Source organism: Perna viridis, chromosome 1 (genome assembly GCF_037379345.1).
Source record: "Perna viridis isolate PV_CMFRI_1.1 ecotype Kerala chromosome 1, ASM3737934v1, whole genome shotgun sequence".
In the NCBI taxonomy this organism is placed as follows: Eukaryota; Metazoa; Mollusca; class Bivalvia; order Mytilida; family Mytilidae; genus Perna; species Perna viridis.
In genome coordinates this window covers 38,419,929-38,446,029 of record NC_142445.1, presented here as the reverse complement: position 1 = coordinate 38,446,029, position 26,101 = coordinate 38,419,929, and the positions used below count along the sequence as shown (strand labels likewise).

At 31.3% G+C, this 26,101-nt stretch overlaps 1 protein-coding gene across 10 annotated transcripts; it reads right to left on the bottom strand.

Moving 5' to 3' along the window:
- Positions 1–451: 451 nt before the first annotated feature.
- On the bottom strand, positions 452–25,652 carry LOC148628661 (dual specificity protein phosphatase CDC14A-like). Of its 10 annotated transcripts, none has more exons than XM_088591843.1 (15): positions 25,319–25,652; positions 24,621–24,711; positions 23,532–23,607; positions 18,462–18,554; positions 17,893–17,972; positions 16,422–16,551; positions 15,203–15,290; positions 13,383–13,613; positions 11,868–12,006; positions 10,092–10,254; positions 9,745–9,860; positions 9,056–9,250; positions 8,362–8,409; positions 5,897–5,993; positions 452–2,796 (listed from the first exon to the last, which is right to left on the bottom strand). In XM_088591843.1, the coding sequence occupies exons 1-15, from the start codon at positions 25,365–25,367 to the stop codon at positions 2,770–2,772; spliced, it is 1,623 nt and encodes a 540-aa protein (XP_088447969.1). In that variant the 5' UTR covers positions 25,368–25,652; the 3' UTR covers positions 452–2,769. The 10 variants fall into 10 exon arrangements, with proteins under 10 accessions (XP_088447969.1, XP_088448011.1, XP_088447978.1 ...); XM_088591885.1 differs by lacking the exon at positions 8,362–8,409 and adding an exon at positions 6,832–6,854; XM_088591852.1 differs by lacking the exon at positions 15,203–15,290 and adding an exon at positions 14,686–14,773.
- Positions 25,653–26,101: the final 449 nt, after the last annotated feature.

Below are 26,101 nucleotides of genomic sequence, written 5' to 3'. Positions count from 1 at the left end.
TAAAATAAATCCGAGATATCCGAAATAACGCCGAAATGCATTCTGGGTTCTTCGGTTTTTGGACAAACCATTTAAACGTAAACAACATCTCCTAGCAACCCGATCACTGTAAACATGGCCGACTTTTTACAATGTAAATATTGGCACCTAGAATTAAAATCTGACCGGAATTTAACGATTCAATGTTCAGGGAGAAGCCGTTTGGCTAAACGAATGAGCAAGTCATTTAAGACAATTTAAACGACGGTAGGTCTCAATAAAGTCGTAGAAAATATTTTTATTCAAATTTTAACAGTATGTTATTTATGTGACGCCGAGTATAAGTTACTAGTACAGACCAAAACAAATCTTTCAAAAATGTTGAAATACCTGGGTCAAAATAGGGCCTTACTGAACCTACTCCTTTGAGGTCTTTTGGTTAATTGAAACAATAGAAAAAAAAACCAATATGTTCAAATAAAATTTATATTACTAATCATAACAATTGACAATCGTCAGGAGATGGTACAGAACAAAAAACACGACCGTGACATGAAGAACACAAATATTAACCTTCTCACGTGTACATTTCATGCCACTAGATTTAATTCAGTTCATGCAATAAGATGGTAATAAATATGCTTCACAAAACTTCTTTTTTTTCTTGGAGATAAATAAATTGTTCACAATGTGATGAGCTAAAATTATTGTACAGATTTGTAATATTTGAGATATAGCCAATTTATCTTTATCCTTATCATATACTTAAAAGACTGTCCATCATGAATCTAGACTGCACCAATTGCTTAAAAATATTGTAACTGATAAGACAGTATCACACATAGCACTGTTGCCTCAATGGTAGCAGCTCAGTATCAAAGTTATTTTCCTATGTAAATAAAGCTCCAGTCCTCTGCAAAATATGCATAAAATTAGGAACAAACTTCAATAAATATCACAGTAACTTTAAGTATCCGAAAGTCTGGTGAAACATATTTTCACAATGCTGTATTAAATAAAATGTAATGATACAAAATCCAAATTTGACAAAAAAGCCAAGGTAGAAAAAGGAGAGAACAGTGAATAATATTTTAATCTCACTTGATTAATATGATTACATGTATTGAATGTCAAAAATTAACCTTCGACTTGCTTAGGTTCAAACACTAAATCCTACACATCATTAACCTTTGACCTTATTGGGTCAGTAGTTCAGATCTACGAAAATCACAATATCAATAAATGATTCTTCAATTCACACCATCTAATTTTTTGCCATTTCTACCTGTAAATGGTTGTTATATCTTAATGTGAAAAATCAGTCGACTGTTAGACTGGAAAAATGAAGTAAAAATATATCAAAAAGTCATTTGAATATCTACAAATGATAAAAGAAAATTAAAAATTCCAAGATAAATCTTTACAAATGTATGAATTTACCAGAAATTCCTTTATCCGAAAAAAGCTCTTTCTCATGAAAAATATAAAGGAAAAATCTTTATGTACAAATTTAACTACATAGTCTTCAAATGTAGTTGAAAATTTCTGAATATTTATGTAAGGTAGAACGAAAACATTTATTCCCTGCCATTTCTATAATCTTTCCCTTGTAAGTCTTTTCATTGAACCATTGCAAATGTTTCTAATAACATCCTCATTATAAAAAGGGTATCAAATATAATATGATAAATCATTCTAATAGGAAGAAAAGGCTATATATATAATTCTACAAGTAAAATTGTCTATTAAAAGAAAAAGTTAATAGAAAAAGCTTCTTCATGCATGCATTTAAAAAAAAAAAGGAAAAACAGAAATATGGATAAAAATAAGTTTTTTTTTAAATGAACAGTGAACTTGCCCAAGCTCATAAAAAATCTCAAACGCAATGTTGCTAAAAACTGATTTATAAATTTATGAAGAAATGAATAAAATAATGATATCATTAATTTAAAAAAAAAAATGAATCATGAAGCTAAAATTTCCAAATCAATCATTCTACATAAAAATAAAAAGAGTGGTTAAATTACAGACATAATGAAATTCATAAAAGAAAGATTCATTTTTCATGAAGTAAGAATTCAATACATCTTTTTTTTTACAAAATGAATTCATTCCCATACATATTTTTGGGTTTTTTTTTTTTTACAATAACGATATAGAGTTTGTGCAAAAAGCATGAGTCTATGTGTTAATTACAAACTACAAGCTCAAAGATGAAAACAGAATATGATATAGGTCCTAAATGTTTATCAAAATCTACAACGTTTGGTGTTTCAAGTCTCACGCAACAACAAAATAAAAAATAACTAGTCATAAAATTGTCATCAGAGAAAACATAAAAATATTAAGTTTCATTTAATTGATGACCATCTTGACACACTTCATCTGACTCAACAACACTGAAACATATCAACACTTTACAAATAACACGTTGTAAAATTAATAAATAAAATATGTATTTATATTAAGACTACTGATATGGTCATCATAAAAGTTGTGTTATTTCAAAAATATAAAACTGGCTTTGATTAATAGAGAAGTATAATCTTAAAAGAAAAGCTTCTAACAGAGCACGACTAGAAAAACAAAACATTTGTGTGACCATGATCAGTTATGTACAATTATAGAGGGAGATAACTCTCCTGTAAAATTACAATTGGGCTAAGCAGTTTGGTTTTTACACATTTTTACAGAAAAAAAAAACTCCATTTTAACAACACTACAAATTCTGCATAGGTAAAAGTCTATCACAGTTAACCACAATGCCTCTGTCATCGTATCAGCGTGGCTTTAGTACTTCGAGTATGAGGAACCGACCTGAAAATAGAAAAAAAAACATGAACTTCCAGATACATTTACTTGAATACATGCAGCAGTTCAATATCCAGTTACTGCAATAACATGGCTTTTCCTGGATACTGTCATCACTCCAACTCAGCTCACCCAACAGGATTAGTACTAAGTCACTGAAATTCTCACAACACATCAGTACTCAGGTATTTAACACAGTTTACTTACCCATTTCCATTTAAACAAGCAGCATTTTCATTTAAGTAAATGTCAGTGAAACAAAAATGCAAACATTAAATTGTTACAATGATTTGCGGACAATTTCAAGTTAATAAATGACACTTGTTCATATCCTTCTAACATAATCATTTACTGAAAAGATGGAAATATTTATGGGTTGCAATTTATGAGATTGCTGAGTAAAACCTTTTCTGTGGGTGTAAATTTTGTGGTCAGATATTTCAATGTCTCAAACAAGGTTTGTGTCTAGGTTATTAATATAGATATTTCGTGATAACAAATGTACCAATAGCTAAAATTAACCCTTCAAGAAAACTTCTATGCTTAAAGTATGATAAAACATTATTATGTCAATTCATATTCAGATTCAATATTTTATTATGCATAACTGTATATTAACACCGTGAACTTGTAATAATTTCCTTCCTAACTGCTTTCATTTGATTTGTTTTGGTTCAAGAATTTGCATTTGGAAAACGATGAAAAATCATAATGATACAACAGAAATTAATCCATTGCAAGTTAAATTTAGAAAGATAGAAATATATATAATACAGGTAGCTTATTCCACAATAATCTAGATACTGTACACAAGACACTACAAAACTTCCTTCTGTTTAAGAAAATTTGGAGATCTTGAGATCTACAGCAGAAACCAACTCAAGTGAACATTATCTGGAAACCTTTAAGTAGCACTCAACCTAAGAATCGTGCAAAATACGATTCATGGTTGAAAAGCCTACATAGCAGATAATTATATAGAATACAGTATAGATTTCAAAACTAAGGGAGATAACAACTCTGTAAATGACATTCAAATACAATAGAATATACTGGATTTTCAATATTGATTGTCTTCTAAGAGCAGACAGATTGGAATGAATAACTACACATTTCATAATATAGACACATAAAACAACTACATACAAAAACAAAAATATGTAGCCTTTTTTTGGGGGGAGCATATCACATTTTACAGGTTTTGCATGATTCTTACAAAGAGTACAACTTAAAAGTATTCTGAAATAACATTCAGAAATCAAAGATTCCATGTTGACATTAACTACTCAATAATGCAACAGTTGAAAATAAATATAAACTATCAAGGTGTTGAAATAAACATGCTTTTGCTCATGTAAAACTCAAATCAGCTTTGCATGGCCCAGACAATCCAAAATCATATACCAAGGATTATAGATCTAGCCTATTCACCCATTGCTAGCCAAGTACAAATCACAAATACAGTCAACCAAGTACTCTACTACAAGCTTTAACAACAATCTGTATTCATCATTTCACCACAAAAAGTCATGATAAAAAAAAAATTCTCAGTAATAATGTCACAATAGTAAAATAAGTTTGTGTTTACACTATTAACTTGTTTTAAACTAGGACTTTAAATGAAATTGATCACAGATTGGCAGAATCGGCAAAATCAAATATTAAGTAGATAAAATTTCATACAAGTCTTTTCTATTTGATACTTAAAAGTGACTAATCTTTTGTTTAATTTTAAATGCTAATCTGAGTCTCAAGACGATATGATTGTATGATAAGTATAGAACTTCATTTAAACTTTAAAAAGGTTATTTTTTTCATACAGGAAAAGGACATCCTGGATGAAAATAAACACAGAAGAAACCTACCACTTAAATAAGTCTTATGTTTCCTTTATCTAAATAGTAGAGTTAGTTTCAGAGCATAGTTAGCTTATTTTCCAATTCCATAAATAAGATTGATGCAACACTCAAAGATTATTACAGGTTATTCATTCTTAAATACTGTTATTTCTTCAGTAGGTAAGAAATACATTGTACAAGAAATAATTATTTAAAGTTACAACACCAAAATATATATTCATGCTTTCACAATATAAAATGAACACAAGCATGAGTCTTTAAAAAATGAATAAAAGATACCATAAAAAGTAATTTGCAAATCATTTCAAAAGCCATTTAAACTGTTTAGAACAATTAACGGCAAAAACCATGTAATCACAAAGTTTTGTTATCCTTGAACAATTCCCAATGATTAGATTAAATAAAAAGAAATTCAAACCAAACTAAAATCTTACATTAGAATATAGCCAACAAAAATGCAATGCAAACATTCTCTCTCAAATTTTAGTCCTTATTTTTTGTAGAAAATTTTCTGGTAACCAAAGGACTTCAACGAAAACCAGTTTCATTTTTCTTGTTTCCGTTTACTCATTTAGTCATTTTCAAATATTTCATAAAATGATGGCAAAAGAATTTAATTTTCAACTGCTGTAGACAAAATTTGATAAAAATGAAATTAAAGGGTGAGACACTAGCTTCTAGAGCTTTTTAATCCTGCATTTGACATAAATAGTGTTGAGCATTTTGGAAAAAAGCAAGAGATGAGAACTTTCAAGCTTAGATGAAAACCTGTATAGTTTCTGTTATGTAAGCACTATTTTCTTTCTTTACATTACATAATGAAATGAAATTTTAGGAAAAAACTTCAGTATAATTTTGAAAGTAGACAAAATCAGAAATATTTCCACATGATTCTGTTTTACTCATTTACTTAAGAAATTCTTTAATTCCACTTGATGTAAAAAGTAAAGAAATTAAAAAAAAAAGCAAGACTGCATAAAAAGCTGAAGTTGCTAAAAAATTCTTGCACTAAACAGCAAAAATAATATTTCAGTATTAACTTTTTAAGGCAGTACACATATACTTAAAGACACACTAATAAAGGATGTCAGACTAAAACTATTGACAAGAAGACATATTTTTATTTACATCAAAGCAAAATTTCTAGGAAATGAACCATGTAAGAAAAGAAATTAGCCAGTTAAACATACACTATACAGGCCAAGGGTGGAAAATGTGATGGGTTAAACATTGTTAGTGACACTTACTGTGGTCATAAACTGATATTTGTAGGGCCAACCTCGACTGCTCGTCAGGCCCAAGTGGTCACTGGATGCCTTATTGCGAAGGAGGTAGTCGAAGGAGCTAAAGCAAAAGTGACATCAGATACACATTAGAACAGGGAGAGAATCTTGCATTCATTCTCTTGTTACATTTCATTCCGTCAAACTTTGTAGTAAAATTAATCAGCAGATCTCAAAAATGTTCAGAAATATTTCAAGAGTGACTGGAGTAGAATCTTATATTCAGGGAAACTTCAGAAGCAAGATTCTTAACTGTAAGTAAAAAATTTCAAAGTTCAAGTGTGGTACTGACAAGTGAAACCTAAATTTCTCTTGTATGATTTTGTCCCCCTATTCACGTAACTTGATGATGACATCATAAGTATAACAAAATGGACAATCACTGATAGTGATACAGGTTTGAAGTTTTTTTTTTTTAAATAAAACTTAGTTTCCAAATTGGTCTCTCATAATCATGAAACTGAACATTTACAATCTGCCTGACTTAGTATTTGGTTAGTTTTCTTTGAATTTATACAATTGTGAATGTAAACAAATTTCTTACTTTGTGTTATAAAATAAAACAATTTTGTGACAAAGACAAAAAAATATATATCAAAACAAATGTGCACCGAAGCATGATCATGCAGCATAGAAAGAATTCAGGATTTTAAGCAGATATTAAGTGCTTAGCTATCTGTCAATTTTCTCATATCACGTCCTGTTTGAAATTCTAGAACTTGATTAAAAAAAAAACAAACAAACAAACAAACAAAAAACATTTTACATTCAAGAAATTGTTTAAGAAATTAAGTATTAACTGTAAATACTAGGAGTTATCAATTAAGGCTTATTACAACATGATACCCTCACATCAAGTAAGTCACACAAAAAGCCATTAGTCATTCAAGAATGTTTACCATTGATCTGCAAAGGGAGGTAACTATGGAACAAAATCAAGCTAACATCAAACTATTGTATAATGCCTCAAATATGATTGACAGAACATGTTTTCAGCAACATATGACCAGAAAGTTCTTTAACAAAACTTTAGCCACCAATTGTGAAATATCATGTAAATACAAGTACTTTTTGACAACACAATTTTTCATGTAAAGTGCCATAACACATGAAAGAATGTAATCTTTTGTATATTATAGGAAGATGCTTTAACGAAAATTACTGGCAAGGCAATATCATTGGAAAGATATTCAGTTATTTGATAAAACACAAAGGTTAAAATCTTTAAGTCAACAAATTGACAGAAACAAACAGCTGTGCTGTACTATATGACATTGTATAGTTCAAATTATATAGAATATACCTGTTAACAACACACAAAACTTCAACCAATGTATGGCTACTTAAGACCAATGCCCTAATATCTATAATATAGAATTACAACACTCTTCAGCAAGAACTTGTCTCCCTTCATGATATAACAAAGGAACAGAAACTATCAACACCAAACCAACACACTATGAAATACTAGTAGAATGATTTTAGCAATGTTGTTGTTGTTTTTTTTAAACCAACACATTTTTTTACATATACATCATTATCCATCATTAGTTCCACTCTATGAAATGACATCAGGTGAAAGTATGTTTTTTTTTCTCTCCACATTTGCACACTCAAAAACTTCTATAATATTTATTGGTTCCAAAATAATATTTCATTATAACCTGGTCTAAATTGACACATAACAGAATTTTTAAGCTTGAAGGAGATGACTTGCTGCTTTCAAAATGCAAGCTTGTTAAGTTAAAACTGTATTAGCTACCATAAGCATAGAAAGACTATTATCACTGAGTAAATGTTTCTCTAGTACAATGTTTATTTTAAGTTTAAAGAAACAATTTCTTGTCCGATGTATTATCAAACAAAGAAACAAAAGAATGAAATTGACAAAAAACAAAAACAAAAACAAACAAAAGAATGAAATTGACAAAAAAACAAAAAAAAAACACACACAATCTAGATAAAACTGCAGTTAAATATCTTTTTATCTTTAAAATGCTTTTATTTTATAATATTGTTACCATGGAAACAATAGCTTTAAGTCAAATTGCATTAGTCCAATTATATGAAGTGTTATTTATTTAATTCAATGTGAATACCTCAAAACTATCTAGTCATACCTTTGAAATCTACAGGTAATAAAAGCAACAAAAAATATTCAAAAATGCTGAGAATGGGTACTACCTTAGTGATATTATATCAGTAATTAATAACAATAACATTCTTCTGAAAGGGGGAGGCAACTCTACAATCCAACAACAGTTATCAGAAAGCTCCAATTATATACAAATTAAAGAAGCAAAACTGAATCAAAACTGAACAAAGTTAGCATGCGAACTGTGTAATGTAGATCAGCCTGACCAAAAATTAGCAAAACAAAAGATATTGACATAGAATTTGGACCAAAAAATGACTATATATGATCATACCTAGAACCTACAGGTTTCCTCAGACTATATGTATGGGAGTTGTACTTTCTGCAAAGAGCAGTCAGTTTTTAACAACAAGTATACAGTTATATTCCAAAATTCTGGACACAATATTTATCTCAAATGATTTTGAACTACTATCTAAAATCAGTAATTTCTACTTTTCTATTTTGTCCTTACCAAAAGATTTTTTTTCAAGTTTTGACATGTATGCATCTTTAAGGAAGTGCTCCACTTTTTTAAAAGCAAATTTTTATTTCAAGAAGGCTGATTCTTTTCCATTTTAAATTTTACGTTCTCAAGTCTTTCCCTTCTACAATCGTGTTCTCTCTGAATAGTTTCACAGAAATTTTTGTGTGCATCTCTACATGAAGACTAAAAGGCTGCCACAAGGAATTTTTTAAAGGGTGCAAGTAACCAAGTTAATGAAGAACCACACAATACATATTAATCAACATACCCCATGTGTTGATGAAAATGAGTTGGTGGGGAGGTAACTAAAATATTCTACATAATCTTTCAACTATTCATCCATAGATTTTCACAAGAAAACAAAATTCTGAATATTTCATTTCGTAAAAAAAATATACAATTCCATCTAAAACCAATTTTCATCAGTTTTTGATGATGTGCCAAAATGGTTATTACCTCCCCTGATGATGAGTGAAAGATGAATGATGGCACAGTGACCTACCTTTTGGCACTTGGTGTAGAGCCTGTGGTATGTCTTGTACCACGTTTCATACTTGAAGAGTTTGAATGATGGTTATTACTTGTACTGGTTTTGGAGGCTTTGAGAGGCGATGAAGGAGAGGCATGAGCACTTTTTGAGCCGCCAGAGCGATATGACTGTGTTGTGTGTCTTTTATGGCTCTTCAAATCATCATCCCTATATTACAAATATGACAGTAACAACCCCTTATATATCTACTCCAAAAATTATCTTGTTTAGTCACATACTATCAGTAATGCTATAAATATGTAAAGATGAGATACAGAGACATAACAGTAATAAAGAATAGTCATGAAAGTAGAAAGTTTAGGAATCGATAAAATGGGTTCTCTTAATCATATATTTTGTAAGTTAGTTTTCTTTGCATTTTTGAAACCAGGGGAATATAGTTGAAAAGAAAAGAAAAAGAAACGTAAACAACTTTTTTTCTTTTGAATATCTCCCCATGAACACACAACCGTCATACTCTCATATTTTGGAGTATTTCAAGTTGGTTTGTTGTTATTCAAATACACAAACAAGTAACAAGATTTGCTTTGCATATGACATGCCCAATTCCCATATGTGACATGCTATGCCTTACACGTGACAAACCATTTCTTCCATGTGACTTAAACAGACACATGATGGTTGTAGATTCCTGTACCTACCCAAAGGCTCCTGTAGTAGCTGATCTTGCATGGTGTTTTCTCAAGACCTTCAGTTGGTTTAATTTGTCTCCCTGAGTCTCTATCAGGCTTCCACGGGTCATAGGACCAGTATACATCTGTAATTCCAGAAATGTTAATATATTTACTTTACTCAAGTCATTCAAAAACTGAAAATATCAACTGAATAGTATATTCATACAATGTTAAAATCCCATGGTTAAAAATCTATGATTTCAATGGTATTAAAGCTAAATATGAACCTTTCAATGGTGGTTTCTCTATATAAAAAACTGTGTAACAAATTAGAAAACATATTATTATCAAGCCTTATAACAAGGACTAATTACATCTTCCTCGGACTGATAGCGATAATCAAATGCATCCTGTATCTTCATATCATCAACTCCAGATAAAATCTTTGATACACTGTGATGTCGATGTCTTGTACGATCCTTATCCTTTGATTTAGCTCTGTGCAAATCTCCTTGCATCCACATCCAGGCTTGTTTCCTGCAAAAAATCAAGCAATTTCATAATCAAGTGGTCTGAATTCCTTTAAAACACTAACTCATAGTCAAATGTCCCCTGCCTCTCTCAAAAAAAAGTTGGAGTGCAAAAATCCCATAACTCCTGTAAAATTATTTGAAAAATAGTGGCAAAATATGACCAACCAGAAATGATGACTAACAATCCCACAAAATTTGAATAAAATAAGTCAGGTGGATTCTGAGGAGTTGTATCCACAAGTGTGGCCAGACGGACAGACACTGGTACTTCTAAGACAGCAGCTGGGGACAAAATCAACTTTTAACTAATAAATAGTCACAGTGTAATCTTGCTTCCTATTTCAATGCTAGCATTAGTCACTTTGATATACCACACATAATACAACTAGAAAGAAAAACAAGAGGCTCCCAGAAGCCTGAATCGCTCACCTGGTTAAATTTTTGCTTTTCAAGGGCAATAACTCTAACAAGAAACTGTCCGACAATTTTGACTCCATGAAGACCTTAGCAGGACTTATCATGGGGTTCATTTCATCAATCAAAAGTTTCATTCTATCTATTAAAATTTTCAAGCTATTGACTGAAATCTGCAAAAAACATAATTTTTTGCCTTTCAAGGGCGATAACTTTTATATAGAGTCGTCTGACAACTTTGATCCCTGGAGACTTTTGTAGGCCTTATAATAAGAATCATTTCAGCAATTTAAAGTTTCATTCTATCAATCATAACTTTCAAGATATTGGTTGAAAACTGTAAAAAAAGAGTCATTTTTCACCTCTAAAGGGCAATAACCCTTATATGGAATCGCCTGACGACTTTGATCCCTGGAGACTTTTGTAGGCCTTATAATAAGGATATTTCAGCTATTGAAAAATATTGGCCAAACCTAACGATTTTGCAGAAATATGCAAAAACCTACTGTACAACCCCTATGTTCTATTTTTAGTAAGGCAGCCATGTCTTTTTAACCAATCAAAAATCCAAACTGTCATTTTGTTAAGGATACCCTAAAAAACAAAAATACCAACTTTCATTGAATTCTGTATAGTTGTTTCCGAGGAGAAGATTTTTGAAAGTAATAACATCAAAAACAGCAAAAAATGTCCATAAAGGGCAGTAACTCCAAAATGGGTCAGAAGATTTTCAACAAAATTTGACCACAGATAAGATCTCATCATGCTATATACTTTTACCATTGTCAGAATATGGCTAAACCTAACGGTTTTGGAGATATATGCAAAAAATCTGCTGTCTGACTCCCATGTTCTATTTTTAGTAACAGCGGCCATGTTTTTTAACCGATCAAAAATTAAAACGTTCATTTTGTGCAGGATACTCTAAGGAACAGTCATTATAAGTTTCATGTAAATCTATTGAATAGCTTCAGAGGAGAAGATGTTTGAAGAAATTGTTAATGATGATGACGCATGCCAAGTGATGGCAATAGCTCACATGGCCTATGGCCAGGTGAGCTAAAAAGAAAGTTTCTGTACGTGTTGGTCTTAAAGTCTCAATCCAAAAACCAGTGGTCATTATTCAATAATGCCTCCATGAAAAAAAAATCTTTCAAAGTCTAACACTGCATCAATCTGTAAGTATATAGTTTAAAGACTTACTCTTCTAAGAAATTCTGCTGTGGTCCTATGACAGAACCTGGCCGACATATCCTACACCAAGCTATACATTCTGCTGCTGTAAATTTATAATGCTTCATCATATAACAAGCTATCAGTGTTCCTGTTCTACCGAGACCGGCTGAAAAAGAGCAAGAACATAGTTTGTATAATTCATGTTAGAAATTTTAACACTCGAGTCAATTCCTCAAAAATATCTTTCGTGAAATAATCAATCTAACTAAAATGAAACTTTATTGGTCATGAATTTTGCCAACTAAGATCACTTAAATAATGATTTGTACTTTCTACTGTTTATTATGTATTGTCAAATGTATGAACTTAAATAGTCTTCACGGTATGCCACAGGCCCTGGGCCAATGGCTTGTAAAAATCATCAGAGGTCTGTAAAAGTTTTGACTATAAGCCAATAGTCAAAATGAAAATTATAAAAAAATGCTACGCGTAGCCATATGTCCCCCGCCGCTGTAGAAAGAGTTGAATTACAAATGTTTGACACTTGTATAAATAGCAGATTCAAAACTTATTTGCTTTCATAAGTCTATGTGGTGATTCAAGGTTAATGTATCTTAATGAAACAAATTAAAATAGCGGTTAAGTATGGTCAACTACATATGGTGACAAACAATCTTACAAAATTTGGTCAAATTCCATCCAGCGGTTTCTGAGGAGTTGCATCCACAATGTGTTCCTGTTGTGAATAATGTGAAAAATGAACGAAGTCCCATAACTCCAATAAAAATTGTCAAATCAAAATAGCAGTTAAGTAGGATCAACTACACATGGTGACAAACAATCCAAAAAATTTGGTCAAATTCCGTTCAGTGGTTTGTGAGGAGTTGCGTCCACAAGGTCTTTCAACTGCGAATAATGTGAAAAATGAACAAAGTCCCATAACTCCCATAAAAATTGTCGAATCAAATTAGCGGTTAAGTATGGTGAACTATATATGGTGACAAACAATCCTACAAAATTTGGCAAAATTTCGTTCAGCTGTTTCTGAGGAGTTGCGTCCACAAGCTACAGACGGACGTCAGCATTTCTATGTCCCTGCTCCGTGTTGCAGCAGGGGACAAAAAAATCGTCTTGTGGGCCTGTGGACGGAAAATTAAACCGTGAAGACTGCTCAAAAATACCAAATTAAGCAAAATTCGTGTACTTTCTTTTCAGTCAACCTTCCACTTTCTTTATAGTCACACTGACACAACTATATACCGTAGTCTTCTGTGTATACCACACACTTTTTTTTTTTAACTTTTTCTCTGTTTCAGGAGGGGGATTGTGTGGTATACAACAAAACAATGAGTTTCTCGATTTTTTTTCTGGAGACATAATTTTCCGAAATCAGAACTGAAGTTGTCAACACAAGACAACATCTAGCCATTTTGTATTATTGAGAACAGCTACATGGGATATACATATGATAAACTAATTCAAAATCAGATGTCTAGGTTAACAAGTAAAGTAGTTGACAGCATGAAATGCCAGTCAGCATACCTTTACAATGAACTGCAATAGCACCATCAGCATTTTCTGAAATTTCTATAAATTGTCGCACTATACTATCTGTTGGACAACTGCCGTCAGTGAAGAATAAATCATAATGATCGAATCCAGCATCAGTGAATCTTCTGGCATCATATATCTTTTTATTTAGCCGTACAATAGTAGAAACATTATGCTTCCTGAAGTAGGGGAAATACGCTTCTGGTGCATGTAAAGGGTAGCCTATAGAAAAAAGAAATTTTGTGTACAAATATTACATATTTAACGGGATGAATTGAGAATACAGCACAGCAAATTTTGTAATTGACAGATATATCAACATTTTTCCAATTCCACAAAACCAATGCATTAATGGTATATAATTTTAAAAACAATAAGAGAAGTTAGCTACATCAACATAAAAAGCATTTCAAATTTTCCTTTAAAAATAAACAGGCCAACTTTGCACTATTGTGTCAAATAAAGAGTTCCTCATTTACTATTACATAAGTCATTTTAAAAATGTTCAGTATTGAAATCAAGTACAACATCCAATTTTTTCTTTGGCAAGAAAGAAACAAATCAGAGTCAAGGAGGTTTTGAATAATTGTACACTCTATATTACATGAACATGAAGAAAATTCACATGCAAAAAGTTGACAGGAAAAAAAGTTTCTGTGTAAATTGACTAAGATGAGTACTGCATGCTTTGATTTTTTAACAGAAAATTTTTTTAAAAATGATTAAAAAGCACTTTTGTTGAAAAAAAGAAAAAAGAAAACATGTGCAACAATATACACAATTTTTTTAGTCAATAAAAAGCTAGAATTCTCTTTAAATAGTTTATTTTTTTTCAAAAGCTTATCAAATGGTTAGAAAAAGTATAAAATAGTAAGCAAGATGACATACTGTATGATGGGTTGTTTGCTGGGGTAAAATTGGGAGATTTTTATTTTAAGGCATTTCTTATTTTGCTGGATGCTAAGTAGTGTTTTCAGACAGACGGCTAAAATTAGCCTCCCAAGAAAATTATCTGTTATACAGTATTTCTAATCTGGCCTGAATATACGCTGAGCAAAAAGTATTAAATGAAAATGATATGAAAATTCTCACTTTAAATGAAAATGTGCACTTCTACAAGTAGCTAAGCAACCACAGTAAGAGCAAAAATACTATACTTTCAAAACACTAAAACAACAGAGCATTAGTTGCTACTTAGTAGTATTTTATAACTCTTGATTATATACAACTGAAACCCATATTATAAGTTCAAAATCAAAGGCAAGCTGAAAGACTAGCACATTTGATGTCATACCATTTTCAATCTTGCTCTTGGAATGAGGACCACTAAAAGCCAGCATTTTATTTGGAATAATCCAATTGAAGTCCCCATTCTCAACCCGCTGGAGAATAGAAACAACAAAAAAAAAGCCATTAAATCTATTTTTAACATACTCATATAAATAGATTACAAAAGGTTGATGTTAAAGAAGGAAATTGAGTTTATCCATTGTGGTCAGTACACTAAAATAAAAAATAAAAATAAAAAACAAATTTGATTCTGTCAACTTTCAATTTCATGGATGTTAATGTTTGAAATTATAACTTTTTAACCCAAATTTCTTTTCAATTACATCAACCATTTGTAAAACCACATTCTATAAACAAGCCATGAAACCAGAACTATCACTAATGCTGATTTCAAGAAACAAAGCATTTGACTCCAGCAACAGAACACTCTAGTAGACTAAAGTCGTTCTTTTCCTGTTGTCAAATATATAACAAAAAGGGGGGTGTGACACTATACAACACAACCATTATAACAGGCCTACCATTTTCTATCTTTGTTTTAGGGTGAGGTCCACAAAAAGCTAAGAATTTATTTGGCACTATCCAGTTGAAATCTCCATTTTCTACTTTCTGTAACATACAATATTCAGTGTTACTTTTAAAAAAAAAATAATACTGGTTAATTTAAATGAAAGATAATTTGATAATTAATAAATACTAGTGTGTTCATCATGTTTTTTTCTTTCCACTGATGCTTTTTGGGTGTCATGTTTCACAATGAGACTGTGTGCTAAATTAAAGAATAACCCTGGTATTGTTATCTGTAATGCAGTAAAGTTGATTTAACTAAGGCAAGCACTTTTTAGGTGTTCTTTTTTTTAATGTAATGTACTGTTTTGTTAGCACATACACACATTTTTCTTCTTAAATTTTGTGCTTGAAATGAATGACACATTCTAACAAAATCTTCCTCATTCATAATGTTGACTTTTGTTTACATGTTTCTTACAGCTGGTGATATACTTGCAACTTAAATTTAACACATAAGAGAGCTATTTCCTGTATCAATTTTCATTCTAAATACCTGTGAAAGGAAGTTTAAAGTGCATCTAAAATTTAAAAGAGGCAAGGTCTCCCACACATCTCTATAAATAACTCATTAGGAAATCAACATCATGTAAAATCAATAATGAAATAGACGACAGAACCATCCCTATGTCACGATGACATTGATTTTTAATCAATGATAGTAATTTTGTTCTATAGAATACTTGACAGTGTTGACGATTAATTACACTTAAGAATAACATTGAGGAAGAAAGTTGATTACTTTCAGTAAATAATGTAATAATAATGACAATGTAATGCACATTCCATCACCTTTTCGTAAATAAGATGCTCATATAGAGAATAAATTGAGTGGCGGGTGAAACTCATATCTAGGCAAAAATTGAAATGTAAATGGGTTATTATTGACTTAAACAGTTATCGATTGCAATACTCTTTCACTAAAATGAATTAAGATATATTTGTTAAATTACCACTTCATGGTTATGAAATCTCCATTAAGAACTTTAGGATGAATCTCTGCACATATTTTTACAACATTTAATGACTGTAATGATCAAGTATTGACATGTGATACTAAATTGCTTAACACTATTCTTGCATCTGTTTTTGTTTTTTAAAAAGTAATTATATTCATAATTTCGAAGAGTTTATTATTATTTTTTTTTTCATTTCATAAATCCCAGCTCTTACCTCATAATGTTCATATTCATCCACATCGAAAGTGTCAAAGTTAAAGAATCCATTAGCTAAGGCTTTGCTCAATCCATGCAAACAGTCCAGCAAGGTTAAATTGTATGTACATGCACCAAATGAGGCATCCCTGAAAAGGCAGTATGGTTTTTACAATGAAATAAGCTCCTTACTTCATTATTTCAATTACTATAAAAGTACTCTTGCTCTTGGGGTACCAGTTTTCGTGGTTTTTGTGTGAAAGCAAAACCACAAAAATTTGGTTCCCAAGGAAAAGGAGATTTCCATTGATGTGTATACTGAAAACCTCAAAACCACGAATTCAAGAATTAAGGAACTTGTGTTTCTTCCCTAATCAATGAAAATTAGTATCCATGAATTAAAGAACTTTCACAGTAAACTAAAAAAGACTAACTTTCGATTTTTGTTTGTTTGTTATCTGTTATTGGTTTCTGTACATGAAACTGCGAAACCTATCTAAACTGAACCCTGAATAAATTGAAAACCTGTCAATACAGGACACTTTAAAAGTCCCTTAACATCAATATATATAGATTTTGAACCGTGGTAAACCAAACACCTGTCCAAATTAGTTTGTTTGTTGGGGTTTAACGTCCGAGCAGCAATATTTCAGCTATCTTCAGACAATGAACATGAAATGGATGATAAAATGAACATGAAATGATAAAAAAAAGGATGGGTCACAAGGATAATAGGGTCGACGAATTTTGATTGCCACTAGAAAAAGGAGGGATGGGTAAGGTCGGGCAATTTAGCCTCCTGTGGCGGAGCCCAAAGGTTCCTACTGCTATCGAATACCACAGCAGGGTTCACTAACGTGCGAGGAACGTGGCATCTTTTTCAACACGGTGCACCACTATGGTTTGCGGTCAGGTTTTCCGTATTATAGCCTGACAACCCCAGCATGTAACATGCCAGGGGTACCCCATTCCACCACCTGGGGCAAACATCCCAGTTGCTCTGTGGGCAGAGCGCCTAGCCCCCGGCTAGGTTTCTGAGCACTATTTAGTCGCCTTATACGACAAGCTTAGCGCTGCTGCAGGCCTATTCTTTTAACACCCGGACCTGCACGGGGTCCTGTCCAAATTAGTCCACAGTCCAAAAAGGGAGTCAGTATACACAGGTTTCACTGTAGAACAAAATCAACTTGTATATAACTAGAGCAATGTTTATCCTTTTTTTGTAGTCAATTAAAAAATTTGACCAGCTTTTTTTAAAATTAAATTTAGACTTGGCTTCCCGTTAAGGTTATATTTCCTCTTATCCGTTTTTTCTAAGTTAAGTTTAGACTTAGCTTCCCTTTAAGGTTATATTTCCTCTTATCTATCCATCCATTATCAAGTACATGTATTTTAAATTCTTGCTGTTTGAGTCAGCACCATTACTTAAACATAGAAACCAGATAGCTTTGATTATTTCAAAAACAGTAACAGTATAACATGATAGGTACCTAAATGGGAGAAAGGGTGGATTTGATCCAGCTACCAAGGGTCGATAAGCTTCCTCTGGTGTTTTCTTCAAATATATTACCTACAATAAAATGATTAAAGTAAAGAAAAGTAGTAAATAAATATTTTTAAAGTCAAGATGTTGACATTAAAGCGCTTTAAAATTATTTCCTATGCATGGTTAAAATAGTTTCAAAGAAAACAGAGCAATATGTTTTTGAAGAACTGTTGTATTTAATTCTATTGATGCCTAAATATAGTTCTTCAAGTCTGAATTGAATAATTGACTATTACTTTGTAACTAATTGTGTTTTATTTTAATTTTTGATAATTATAGTCTATTAAATGTCTACATAGAAAAATATTTGGTTCACCTTTTCTCAACTATTGCCAAAAACAAAATTAAAGCCATTCTGTCTTCATTCTTTATTATCTACATGAAATAGACCACTTAAAAAATATTCAAACAGTTTAAATGGACATGACTGATTGGGTCCATGAATCACTATGAAATTCATTGCTCTTTTGGCAAGTAGTGATTACCACTTAGTTCATCAAGAATTCAACTTACAGAATAAGCTGCAATCAAAAATGCTGCATTGGCCCTCTTCCTTGCGTCATAGCTTGTGTAATGTATAATTCTTTTCTTTGCTAGTGAGAACGACTGAAAATGAAACAAAAGATTTTAAAACACTTAAAAACATTTATGGAGAAAACCACATACAATGTAGTACATAATTATATATTGCATTGTTAATAGTCAGGGGTTGAAAATTTTTCTGGGAAGACCCGAGCCCTGGACTTTTTCATCTTGTGTACAGTAAGCCCGAACAATGTTATATCAAGTCCCAATCGAAATAAATGCAATTTTGTTATCTAATATTCTTATATATAATTCTATGTTTGCAGGTAAGAAGACACAGTGTCAATTGATTCCATCTCCAGGTCTGATGCCTTGTCATCAGCTTTCAGTTTCTGCGTTTTTTTTAACCGTGAAATTATAATTGAGCAACGATATTTTCCTCAAAAGTTTTTCAATGAAATTTGATCTTTATCATTCCAGCGCTTAATTAATAAAATTTGTAGTATGTCAAAAAATGTGTCTGATCATGCGCAGGTGCAATTCAGACTTCAGAATGATTTATTAATAGATCGATTTAGAGAATACCCATTCTAAAAATAAAGTTAACTATTTATAGGTCAGGGAATAGATCGAGAAACATGGTCCAAACAATGACAACAAAATCTTTCAAAAAATAGTTTTTTTTATTTTTTTAGATTTGCCATGCCTGACAGACTTATTTCATTGAAAAACGGCAAGTCAGAGGTGCATTTTCTTTTGTCCCGGGCGTCGGGCTTCAGGAATTTTCAACCCGATACTTATAAAATTTAAGATTGCTAGGAGGAAAAAAGGGAAGGGGAAATGGGTCCATTATCATATGATGGCAAGTACATGTGTAGTTAAGTAGCACCCCAGATAAAAATCATGCAAAATGTGATTCGTGTTGGAAAGCCTACATGTACACATTTTTATTTTTGATATTTTGTTTTTAAGCATGTTATAGTTAACAGACATTAACATATATTGGAGATAAAAACTATATAGAATGTACAGTAGAATTCAAAAATGAAGGGAGATAACTCTGTAAATGTTACTAAAATACAATAGAAACTGTTAAATTTTCAATGTAGATTATCTCCTAAGAGCAGACAAATTGGGATGAATAATCATACATTTCATCATATAGACCTATAAACAACTTAATAACAAAAATAAAAAAAATGTGTAGCCTTTTTTGGGGTGTAACGCATAATACAGACTTTGCATGATTCTTACAAAGACTACTACTTGAGTGTTTATACATGTAAGAAGACTGGGTGATCCAAAATGAACATATTTTAAACATTTTTTTCCACTTTTATACATGGACAATCCATATAATCAGTGATTTTGATAATATTTTCAAAAATGTCTGGTGTTGGGATTTTGAAAAAAAAATAAGACTAATTGGGAACAGAAAAAGCTTGGATAAACAGATATTATTTTGAACCATTTTGCTGCAGGAAACAGCCTATATTAAGAGGTAAATTCAAGGTAACAAAATCACTATAAATTACCATCCTTATTTTTACTTAAATACGAAGAAAATTGATTTCTGTGTAGAATAGTATAAAATTTATTCTGTTTCTAGTGACTACAAAAAAGTTCAACAATTCTGAACTCAATTTCCTGAAGTGTAACAAGGTCCTGTTTGCTTGTCAAACACCAACTGATAAGAAAAATATACAGGTGCACAACCACTATAGAACATGAAAACTTGTTGATTTAACTTTCTTGTTTCAATACAGCACATTAAAATTTGCATAATTCTTATCTTATAAAACTTCTATCCCAATATGTTATTTTAACATATACAGGCACAAAGATTTTATCACTCAGTACAGTGTACATAAGAAACTTGACACATAGACAAATTAAAAATGATCTACATTTGTTCTAAATTTCTAAAGGGCACATTTATACACAAAAAACACCTGTAATTGTCACTGCAGTGTTTGAAATACTTGGCAAAATACTAAACAACACCTTGGCTAATTTTCAGTATAACACACAAACTACATGCACCTTAGGCAGAAAATGTCAAGAGGCCAACTGGCATCTTTCCAAAGCAAAAACAGATTTTTATATTAAATTTCTTTTAAAAGGATAAGTGCACGCTTGAAAAAGAAATGGTTTAAATCATTAAATTGAAAATTAATTTGGCCAAAACTGTCGACTAAGTATAATGTACTCGATGTTGATATAAACTTTATGACCTAAACATGTTATCTACCTATTTAGCTTTGGTTAACGGATAACACAATAACCAAAAAACCAATATCATTAATTTTTAGTTAGGAATTCAGCCAACATCTAACTTCACTATAGACATATGTGTACAATGTAGACATATTTACAATATTAAACTTCATATCTATGTAATTGTGTAGGTATTCATATATACTAAGTTGCAGTTTGTTTTTTGGTAAATTAAAACTAACTATTGATTACTACTTAAACAGACACCATAAAAAACAGACTTCACAACTCATAAAATACATCTGATAGACTAGTACTAATAAAAACTATCACTAGACTTTTCTTGCACCATCAAACAGCTATTTTCACACTTATGCTACATTCAATTTTTTTTAATTGAATAAAATCAGTTTACTTCTTAAATACAACCAAAATGCTACAAGAGATTTCCTTAAACCAATTTAGCATGGAGACATAAGAAACGCAAACTGTGAGTTACATAATGTCTCCCAAGTAGGCCATTTTAAGTTTCATCTTATAATTTTATAATGATCTGCATTACACATGTACTCCTCCTCTTGGGTTAGTACCATTTAAGGACACTTTTACACCATCATAAGGTGATGCTCAGTATTGTCTGTTTTCCTATAAAATTACCTTTATGTTTAAGTTGAGATTCCTAACAATATTGATTTTACATTTTTAAAAAATCTATTTTACCCCAAAAAGTGCACTTTACAAGGGATGTTTTTTTTTTAAAGTTGCAGTACTTGCAAAGTACATTAGTAAAAAAAAATTGCTTCAAAGACAGAAATGGTCGGGTTGCTGTTAAGTCAGTAAACAGGAAGTAGAAGTGTGACATAGCTGAAATTTTGAGACCCGTATTGAAGTTGCCTATCAAATATCTAGTAGATGTGATTTAAAAAATCACAAAAATATTTCCCCATTCAACATTCACCATTACCAGGCCCAAAATTGTTGGCTTCCACATGATTAGATGATTGATATCATTCTGCAACTTCAGTTTTTGTTTTGAAGGTTTAGTCTAGTACTTCTTCACTGGTAATCTAGTAAGAAAAGTCCAGTGTTGTCTTTCAGAACTTCACCAAGCTGGCTTATTCAATACCAAAGCTTAGACACATGTTCAGAAAGTAACCCTTACATAATGGAAACAATCTTCTTTATGATGTTAAATGCATTGCAGCATGATAAACCACAAATATAATGTTACAGTTTAACCAATACAGCTAAAATCTCAATCATTGTTCATCAAAAGGTGACTTAAGTAGCACTCCAGCTAAGAATCATGCAAAATGTTTTAGTAAACAGAAATTAACATTTGGTTTTCATATAACCGATGCTCATAGGAGATAAAAATTATATAGAATGCACAGTATATTTCAAAATTAAAGGAGATAAAATCGGCATATGACACTCAAATACTATTAAATCTACTGGATTTTCAATGTTGATAATCTCCTGAGAGCAGACAGATCGGTATGAATAATTACACATTTCATAATACACACAAATAAAACAACATAATTACAAAAATAAAAATATATAGCTTTTTTTGGTGTGTATCACATTTTTCAGATTTTGCATGATTCTTACAAAGACAGCTACTTAAAAGGTTTTGCAGTTGATTAACATTTACATTCAAAATAAATAAATTTAAAATAAATAAATTTAAAGTAAACAAACTGAATCAAGTTGTGCAGGTTAATGTTCTGCATGGATGATTCTATGCTGCGAGACAGCAGGAATTCTTTTTCCATAACTCTGGCACATCCAAAATAGGTCTTTTGTACTAGGTACATCAAGTAATGGTACTCTCCTTTACACAAGCTTGTAGATGAATTTATGTTCTTTAAATGTTTTTTTTTCATTACACTCATGTATAAAAGAGATTCTTTTACATTAGCTTTATACTAAATTAACTTGGGAGACAACTTAGAGAAAAAAAGAACTATTGCCATTATTTACAGACCTAATACAGGTTCATCAAATTTCATCAAAATCAGCATAAGCACAGTGTTCTATGATTCCTATTTCCCGTTACCCGGGGCAAGTGAAATTTGGGTCAGGGAATTTTAGGTATTTGGTTACACTTTTCCGTGGCAAGTTGAAAACTTCATATGCTGTAAGGATTTGTTTTGTTAGGAAAGCCGTCACTGACTGTAGGAAAGTTGATTTTATATGAATTTTTCCCCGAGGAAACCTCAATTTCTGAAAAATCCTAGAACACTGAAGCAACAAAGACCTGGAGGATTTGAATACATGTCATATATAGCTGATCTTATTCAATAACTTACATGCCCCTATAGTATATGCAACATGCTTGTTTGCACTTCTTTGAAGTTAAAACATAAAATTCAGTAGAAATGAAAAACAAAAGAGGTAAATAATTTTCAACAGGGTAAAACATTTCCATTATCAACAAGACCTTGGTCTGTTCACTCAGTTACAACTACAACAGCTGGCTACCATATACACATGTACAATACTTGCTACTTTCCCCTACATGCTTACTATTGAAATGAAAAAAAAAAACGCAATCAGGAAGGAAAATCATTGTTATCATACATGTAAGAACTTAATCATAATTATATAAAATATAATTAATTATATAAATTTCACTCGCCCCGGGTAACGGGAAATAGGAATCCTAGAACACTGAGAAGTTGATAAAAAAAATCAGGTGTATTGTAGACCCACATATTCGTAAGGAGCACCCCATTGAAATCTGAATAAAACAAGGTTGAAAAAATCTGTCAGATACTGTAAATACAAATATAATGTATATCTTTGGACCACATGCATGCAAAGTTCAATTCTTACCTTTAATTTTTTGTTCAGTTTACAACAGTATCTGTATAACTGTGCTAAATTTAATGGTCCAAAATCAGCATAAAAGCTGAAAAAGAAAAAAAAATTATAAACAAGTATTCTAATAGGCCTTGATGAATACACATGTCCATAAATGTGACATTTCAATTAGGTATAAAGTACTAAGTGATAAAAATTTTCCTCAATTGTTAAATTTTAATAACAAACACTTTATAACAGTTTATGATACGTGACTGTCCGTTCAATACATGAACATGCACACTGTACCTGATTTAATACTTGTCGCAATGGTCAGATACACACATACATGTACATATATTGTAGTACAAAAAAGTTCCATTCATTGTGTGAACTTTGCCATTTTTTGTATATGATTGCTATATCTATGGTACATGTGCATATGATTTGTGCTGTGATCTTGCAAAAATTTTCATATTTTCTGAAAGGGTTAAAATGTCTATTCTTGTACAACATCAACTGATTTGGAAATAAATACAAATTTCTGATTTTGTACAAACTTGTACTTGAATATAACCTTTCCTTTTTTAGAAGCTGTTGATCATGTTAAGTTTACAAAAAGTCTACTATGTGATGATCAGGCAACAAAATGAACTGATGGCTTACCTGATTCAGTTAAGTAATTTTTTAAAGAAACAGAAATGAATATCAACCCAAACTTGACCAAATTTTCTAAAAGGCTCTGTACATGTAAGATATCCCAAAAAATTAGTGGCTAAATAACTAAATGCTTAACACAAGTATTGACATTTGAAGGGACAGTAATGAATATACCCAAGTACCAGTACATGTACAATGTATTAATGTATGTATGTTTTGTATGTATGTACATTTATTTAGAATTGAGCTACTATTCCTCTTATTTTAATAGAAAACTCATTGTCTCAAGAAAGACTAAGGGTGTTTTACATTGTACATTTGTTTACAAGTGTTTTGTTCTTGTTTACATTATAAAATGACATCATATTCCCTAAAGCATAACAAAATGTTACAGCTTTGACAGATGCATCACTTATACTAAAAAGAAGTGAATACAACTGCACGTAGTTATAGAAAACTTACTTTTCATACACCAATTCATCGTCAACACAGAAATAATGAGTGTGTGCTGTTGATCGAGGCTTAGCCCGTAGTGTTGCAAAATACAGTCGGTCTGAAAAATAAACAGGACAACTTAAGAAATGTGAAAGCACATACATGTACTTGTATTCATCTTCTATTTTATTCTTGCCCTTTTGACTACCATTTATCAAATATGAGCAGGGACCACTTTGAGAGAGAATTAAGGGCCATATTCCCTTCATTTTCATTATTATTTTTTATAAAGCTCATGTGTTAAAATTTTGATATAAGGCCAAATGGGGCCAAATTCAGGTTATTCTCACTGGAAATAAAACATTTATATACAAAGTATTTTTTCAAAGATTCTGTTTTATATTGATCCAGGAGACATCTGATCTCAGCAGATTCTACGACCTTTTTCCCTTTTCCTACAAGTGTTTTGACAACTTACAAAATTAGGTCAAACCACACAAGTTTTAGTACTTCATATACCCACAATTACAAATACATAAAGAATGAAGTGGAAGTTTTCATTGCAAAAATTCATAAAAAGGCAATAAGTAGCAAAATGAAGGTATTGAACGAACGAAATAATTGAAACGAGAGGGAAATCGCCATTTCTTGGTAACCTTGTCAAGACTTGTCCCAAGTTCACCAAAGCAACAGTCAAACGAAAGAAGGTTTGACAAAATACTCACCTTTTATAAATTCCGATGCACTGCCAATTATCTCATTTTCTTCTGCCATTTTCTTTCACTATTACAGAATAAATCAAAGTATAAAAGCCCCTGAACGACGGTGTAAAATTCCCCACCGAAAATGAAAATATGTTGAATCTTCCGTCTTGACGAAAAGGAGTAAAACTACAGAGTTTGTGAAGATAAAAACAATAAAATCTTAAAATGGGGTGCTACCAATCCATGAATTTGAGTTCTCAAATCATATATCTTCTTCTAGGCAGTGTAAATCGGTAAAAAATCTAACACCCCCTTGGAAAATCCGTAGTTGACGGCCATGTTTGAAATAAGGATTAAGATCGCATTTGGTCACATGACCGTTCGTGGCCAATCGTAATAATGCCAACAATTGTTGTCATAGCGATTCAAAAATTAGACCAATGAAATATTTGTTTATTTGTCAGATGGAAACATTGACATGTGCACGGGTGTCAGATTTTGTTTACTGTAAAACCTGAATCTCATTAATCGTTTAATCGTTGATTAATTATTGATTGACTCCCATCCGCCACTGAATTAGCGCGTGTTGTAAATGACATTGATAAAAAATTTCAATTTCAATGATTTCATTAAAATTATGTAGATATAAACTTGAAATTGATTGCACTAATTCGCTTCAACCATGCAAAGGGAGAAAGGTGATGAGCATGCACTGTCTGAACAATTGAACTAAATATTTTAGTTTAACCTAAGTACATAAATCATATTAAATCATTGTTTGTAAATTTGTATATCAAGGACTAT

What these genes read in the sequence shown, in the direction of transcription:
- LOC148628661 (XM_088591843.1), bottom strand. Translation starts at nt 25,367, where the DNA reads ATGGCAGAAGAAAATGAGATAATTGGCAGTGCATCGGAATTTATAAAA. An exon ending in AACTGAACAAAAAATTAAAG is followed by an intron (nt 18,555 to 23,531) that starts GTAAGAATTGAA and finishes TTTCATTTTCAG; the next exon opens with TCGTTCTCACTAGCAAAGAA. An exon ending in CCACCCTTTCTCCCATTTAG is followed by an intron (nt 16,552 to 17,892) that starts GTACCTATCATG and finishes CTGCCTTTTCAG; the next exon opens with GGATGCCTCATTTGGTGCAT.